The following is a 6,558-nucleotide window of genomic DNA, read 5'->3' as shown; positions in this document are numbered from 1 at the left end:
TAGATGCTAGATCGCAGCACCCAGGAAGTTGGAGTTGTGCTGCCCCTCGAGCTCTCAAATGATAAGTGGAGCCCTGTGGCTGAGGAGCAACCTGTAAAGTGTTTAGCAGTCTCCAATCCCAAATAATAGAAACACATGCAGCAGACCGGATTACTGACTGGACACCACCCACCAGAAGAAACTGAGCCGTCCTGAACTCACCCCCTCCATTACTTCCAGTTTCTCTGAAAGCAGAAACTACAAGCCCAGACCTGTAATGGCTTCCCAGCAGGACTGGCTCAGCCTCTCTGGATGGCATGGAGCTGCTCAGTAAATCTCAGGGCAGGCGGCAGTACTGTGATGCAGGAGACTTGATTTCGGAGTAGTGAACCTCAGAACCAGCACTGCTACCACAGGATGAGAAAGTGAAGAGAGCAGGTTTGCTAGGAGTGGAGGAGGAGCCTGACAATTAGTAAGCATGGGCTGAGAACCAGGGAAGCCAGGGTTCAAATCCTGCCATTCCCGCTGGTTCTGGGAGTGCCACTGGCAGCAGCCCCGGAGTTGTAGACTAGGGATAATTCATCTGGTCCCATGATCACTGTTCAGGCAGGAACCCTGAACTACAACCAAAGCTAATTCAGTGCTGGTCTGTTTTAGGAGCCGAGCTGTGAGAAACCGAGCAAAGGATCGTCTGAGCAGGAGAGCTTCCAGTATCTCAAGATTGGAAAGCCCTCAGAAACCAGAAGAGAGGTTTGTCTGAACCTCCCTCCTCGCCCCTCTCTGTTTTATCTGTGTTGTGCATCGTGCAATTTCTTGGCACACATTGAGTCCACGGGACTCCCCAAGTCACCTTGGCTTGCTCAGAGCTTGGCCAAGCCCGCTCTTCTGCTCTTTGGGATGGGGATGGGAAGGAGCAAGGAATGCCAGGGGTTTCTCCCAGTTAGAGCCCTACGATCTTCCCTCCCTGAGTTGCCCATTACTGTGACTGCCCACTGGTCTGCATGCATCTCAGCTCCCATCTATGTCATCTTAAAGGACAATATATATGTTTGAATGAATATATTAGAATGTGCTATTGGGATAGTTGTGCATCGTAAACCAACAGAAATTCACTACATGGTGAATATGAAAAAAAAAAATCAGCTCTTTGCACCATATTCCTGAAGGAGTGTGAGTATTTAAAAAAATATCCACATTTTAATGTCCACCTGAGACTCCCCATCCCTTATGCTATGGACAGAAAGGGGGCCATCCCCCTCCCCACCCTGGAGAATAACTCTTCTGCAACGTATATTGTAGCGTTGATGTGGATGGGTCAGCCCTCTGTCTCTCCACAGCCTCACCCTGGACGAAATCTCCTCCTGGACCCGCAACTTCGACCTCCTGCTGGCGAGCCCAGCAGGCCGCAGTGTCTTTGCCCAGTTCCTGCGGACAGAGCACAGCGACGAGAACATGCTCTTCTGGCTGGCCTGCGAGGAACTGAAGAGCGAGCAGTGCATGCCCCATGTCACCCAGAGCGCCAAGAAGATCTACCTGGACTACATCTCCATTCTGTCTCCCAAGGAGGTGGGTGCATAATCCCATCCCAGGCAGTCAGTCAGACCACCAGATCCCCTGGTGTGCCTCCTGGCCTTCCCTGGCTTATCCTGCATGTGACATCCCCCACAGCTAGGGTTACCCCTCCAGCTCATGTGGAGAGACTAAGCCAGCCCAGCTTTGCTTACAAAAACTGGAGCTACAAACTGCGTGGGAGGTAAAAGCAAGAGTGGCTCAGCCACTCTAGGTGGCAGGCAGCCAAGTGGTAACCCCAGTTTTCTGGCTTGGCAGTTTTCTTCTGCTTCCTTGCATCTCCAGCTCAATTGAAACTGGAGCTGGAATCCACCACCCCAGTGAGGGGGGGGGGGGGTTGGAATCCCCCATTTTATATATTCCCTCCCACATTACTGATCCCAGTCACTGCAGTGACCATCCTTGGCCAGGGGGAGGGCCACACAATAGGGGCTCCTCTAGCCATGCTATCATGGACCTAGATCCGGTCACCCTTGGGCAATGATTTGGACTCCCTCCCTCTACACACACTCCCCAGGGCTGTGAGCGCTGCCTCTACAGCATCCCCAGCCCTGGATGACCCAGGGGTTTGAACCCGGGCCCTCTGCATGACCAGGGTTCAACCTAGGTTGGCCCACTCTTTTGCATTTTAAAAAATAACAGGAATTGTGTTTTAACTTTCAGACATCCCTTTTTTGGATCTTTTAGCAAAGTCACAACTCGTAAGAAATGCAGATACTTCCCTGGCTTTGCAATGCTTGATGGCATTCTCTCTTCCTGCTTCTCTCTTTCCTACCCACCATGTTCTTTTCTCTTCAACAGCCCATGCACCCCCCGCTTCTTTCTCGACATGATGCCACCTCTGGGGGTTCGTCCCCTTTTGCAACCGCATTCAGAGTGCTGACAAATTATGCCAGCCACGTGCAAATGTGGTGAGAATCCACAGGAAAAGGAAGCCAAGCAGATGCTAGGCCTGCAGAGAAAACTATAAGCTCTTCAGGAACTCCCACCCCTCTAGCAACCATAACATATGTCTTATTCGTTATGGCCCCACTGCTCGGTGATATTTATCTTCCATAGCACTAAGTGCCATGCTGGTGCTGCAGAGAAATTAAATGATAACCATGCTCTCTTGCCACCCTCAGGTCAGCATTGATGCCACTGTGCGAGAAACGATCAACAGGTCCCTGGCCGCCCCAAATGCTCACATGTTTGATGAGGCTCAAGGACAGGTCTACGCCCTGATGCATCGCGATTCCTACCCCAGGTTCCTGAACTCTCCATTGTACAAGTCTCTGGTGCAGAGGCTGTCCATGCTGGCGTGCGATACGTAACGGTAAAGGGACAGGCTCACTCCTCGGGAGACCACAGCTACAGAGACCCAACTATCGTCTGCACGCATTGGGATCAGCAGAGAGAGACATTTCCTGCTCTGTTGGACCTTTTTTTCTTTCCCAAGCTTGTATGCATGGCTGATCTTCAGGCAAAGAGAAGTCCCTGAGATCAGTGAGAGGGACACAGAGAATTGTTTACAAAAAAATTTTAAAAAATGCCGCAGTGCCAAAATGCAAGCCCCGGTTTGCTGGCATGGCAAATGCACATCACATCCTCACAAGTTCCTGACTGGCTAGTGACTTTGCATACCCGGCTACCAGGTTATACCTCACATTCCCTGCTCTGAAACCTGTGAGATTTGGTACAGGACAGGCGAATATTCCTGGATACCATATTTGTGCATTTCTGGACAGCAACTTTTGATAACAATGTATGAAATAAACTATTTGGATCAGTAACATGGTGCACTCACTAGTCCATTCTCTACTGCAGTTTAAAGTCTTGTTGGAAGGCAGATGTGGTATAGAAGGGATGGAATGGGGATCCAGATGTTTTTACCACTTACAGTAGCTTATTAGACACTTCTCTGGGATGAACCAGGAAGCCAAGCTGGAATTTAATTGGTTAACGTTTTGTAGGCTGACTTGATGTGGTGTCATGCGGAAGATCCAGGTTCAAATCCTGTGCCCAGCCTCTGCATCGCAGGCCAACCAGGGTTGGGGAGGGGGCGGGGATAGAGGGAGTCTGCGGCCATCGTAGGATGGTAGCGCTGAATAGCTAGAAATCATTCCAGCTTCAGAAGACAGCTATAGTCTTTGGCCCCTAGCCTAATCATTATAATAGTTGGGCTGCATAGAAAGGGGGGGGGGGGTCTCCAGACAGCTGCCAAAAGAAGATTCATGGCTTCCCAGCCGCAGATGGGGGAGAGGGGGCACTCTGATTGACCTGGAAGCCAAAAAGAGCAGCAGGAATCCACTGGACCATAAACAAAGTTAACTTTCCATCAACATTCCACAACTTATTTTTTCTCATAAACCAACTTCCTGTGAATTAACAAGATTTTACATGTTTACGATGTAGAAAAACACACCGCATACCTTAGAAGATACGTTTTCATAAAGTATCGCTGAATAATTCTGCACACAGACATACATACAACACCCGTATACAACCATGCAGAAAAACACAATATATAGAAACATAGACATGACAGCAGAAAAGGACCAACGGTCCATCCAGTCTGCCCAGCAAGCTCATGGAAGTTTCTGCCACAGCATACAAGTCATCCCCATACTTATCAGTTCCCCAGGCCACCAAAATCAAGGCCCTTGTTGCTTGCTGTTTGGGTACAATTCCCCGTTCCATACAGCTTCTCACCACTAACTTCATCCTCCAGTAGTTTTCTGCACAATCGAGAGACCCTTTACTAATCTACATTCTCATGGACTTGATCATTTTAGCAAGGCAGCATTGTGTATTTCACTCTGAAAGGAGAGATGCTCCTTCTACTTAAGCTATACTCGTGTCAACTGAGGGCACGCGGTGAGGGCAGCTGTTAAGGTTCAGGCTGAGCCAAGGATAATCATGCATTATGCACAGGTCCCAGTTACATTTCTGTATGTCAGGGACAGTACCTTGAGCAGGAACAGAGCAACAATTCTCTGAGGTGTTGGGTCTGGTCAATGGCTAAGTGGGCACTGGAAATTAAGTATAAAGGCTCATCATGGCCGGCCCCAGAGAACCAATGGGAATTTGCATGGGTGGATTTATTCTATTATAGCAGTGTTCAGGGATTCCAAAGACTCTCAGAACTCATCCCAGGATAGGACCTTGATCGTGTGTCCATAACTGCAGGTCAGAACAAGCAATGGAGGCAGCCACAGCTTACACAAAACTCCAGCAGTCTCCGCTCCCAATTATCAGCCGCTTTCAACACCTTTCGTTAGATTTTAATTATCTTGCTCACAGCATGGAGGCCACCATTTTGTTTCCTAGTGATTTCATCAGAGCATCGTATCTCACTTTGGCATAACTTTGGCCATAGGTGTCAAAATGGGGTGGGCCACAAGGGCCATGACCTGCTCCGCCCCCCCCCCCCCCAACCCTGCTTTGGGCAGGAGTGGTTCTTTGTAAAAAAAAAAAAAAAAGCAACTCTTGATCGCTGCATAAATCATGAAACACAAGGCAACTCCTCCCCCAACCCTAGTCCTGCCTATTCTGAGGAAGGCTTTTCTCTGTGATCGTCCTCCTTCTGAACAGCTTCCTTGTGGCAGAAGTTATAAGACCCATAACTTCCACTGGCGAGCAAGCTGCTCAGAAGGGGGCGACCACAACAGGGAGGACCTGCTCAACAGCTCCAAATTAGCTTGAATTCTGCTGCTGCCGCCAGTGCCCCTCGAGTATCACCGTGCCTGCTCCAGACTGGAGCCACAGAGATGAGCTGGATGTTGGGCAGATGAGGAGGAGGAGAGCCAGGGAGCAGGGCAGAGAGGAGGGAGGCATGAGGCAGATGAGAGAAAAGGGAGGGAGGGAAGGGAAGAGGAAGCTGAAGTGAGAGATTGGGGGGAGGGAGCTGAAGCAAGAACAAAGGTCGGGGGAGAGAGGAAGGGGGCATGGAGGAAAAAAGGAAGGGGAAGAGAATGGGGCCGGGGGTGATAGCAAGGAGTGGGATAGAGGGGCTGAAGGGTGGAGAGGGGGGTGGGGTGCTGAAGGGTGGAGAGGGGGCTTGGGGCCAGAGAAAAGTGGAGGGGGGGGAGAGAAGACAGACAATAACTGAGCCTTTTTTTGGAGGGGGCTCAGCAGTCGGGTATTATGTTGGGACTTCTTGAATCTGCACAGTTATTCTTGTGGGAGGTTGGTATTAGGTTAGGACTGCAGCGTCCCCTGCATTATGCTTATGGGGGAGGGGTGGTATTTAACATAAAAGCCCCCACACCCACCTAGAACAGCGACTGGGGCCTAGCTTAGTGTAGGAGGAGAGGGCTCTGGTGTTGTGTTGCAAGCCAAGTCTGGCTTCCTGGGGTTACCATCTCACTTTCTGTCTGCACATTTTTATTCTAATTTGTGATCACTTATGTTGTATTTGGTTAGGGTTATTCTGCACATGTGACTGAGGTGAGGTATTCTGCTAGGGTGTGTTTTCTGCATAGGGAGCTGTAGAGGTCCAGTTTGTTCTGATTCCCAGTCTAAGGAGGTGTTCTGGTGTTCTAGAGCCCGTTGCAATTCATGGAGGCTGTTCCAATTTAGTAACAGAGTCTTGTTTAGGTGTCAATAGTGATGTCAACTTACACAGAGATTGAGTGGAAGAGTTCCTGAGGGAATTTGGTATGATGAGTTGTTGCAGGGGAAATGCTCTGCACCCATTACTGGAGTGAGGTGGGTGGGGGTGTCTCTGGATGCAGAGTATATACATGGTTTATATTGTGTGGGTCTTGCCCATACCATGACAAACATGAATTTCACTCCTAGGAATTTCACTCTTGATTATATATTTATCTCTCTCTAATTGTTTCTTAGTTTAAATTCTGTACTGTCTTCCATTGCCCAGGTTTTACGCTCCCTGTTTAATGTAACTTTACTTTCTACCTTGATGTTAATTGGTTTCCCCTCAGTTACATTGTAAACCGGTACGATAAGACCTAGTCTTGAGCATCGGTATAGTAAAAGAAATTAAATAAATAAATAAAATAAATAGGC

General features: G+C 49.0%; 1 protein-coding gene across 1 annotated transcript; it reads left to right on the top strand.

Annotated features, from left to right (window-relative positions):
- Nucleotides 1–598: 598 nt before the first annotated feature.
- LOC115100566 (regulator of G-protein signaling 17-like) lies at nt 599–3,195 on the top strand (the record flags this gene model as incomplete). The annotated part of the gene is made up of 3 exons (XM_029619083.1): nt 599–729; nt 1,317–1,545; nt 2,673–3,195. Coding segments are annotated over 3 exons (549 nt in total), but the record flags the coding sequence as incomplete, so codon positions are not given.
- Between the last annotated feature and the right edge of the window lie 3,363 nt (nt 3,196–6,558).

The sequence above is a fragment of the Rhinatrema bivittatum genome, chromosome 11 (genome assembly GCF_901001135.1).
Source record: "Rhinatrema bivittatum chromosome 11, aRhiBiv1.1, whole genome shotgun sequence".
Lineage (NCBI taxonomy): Eukaryota > Metazoa > Chordata > Amphibia > Gymnophiona > Rhinatrematidae > Rhinatrema > Rhinatrema bivittatum.
This window is presented reverse-complemented; position numbering and strand designations above follow the sequence as displayed.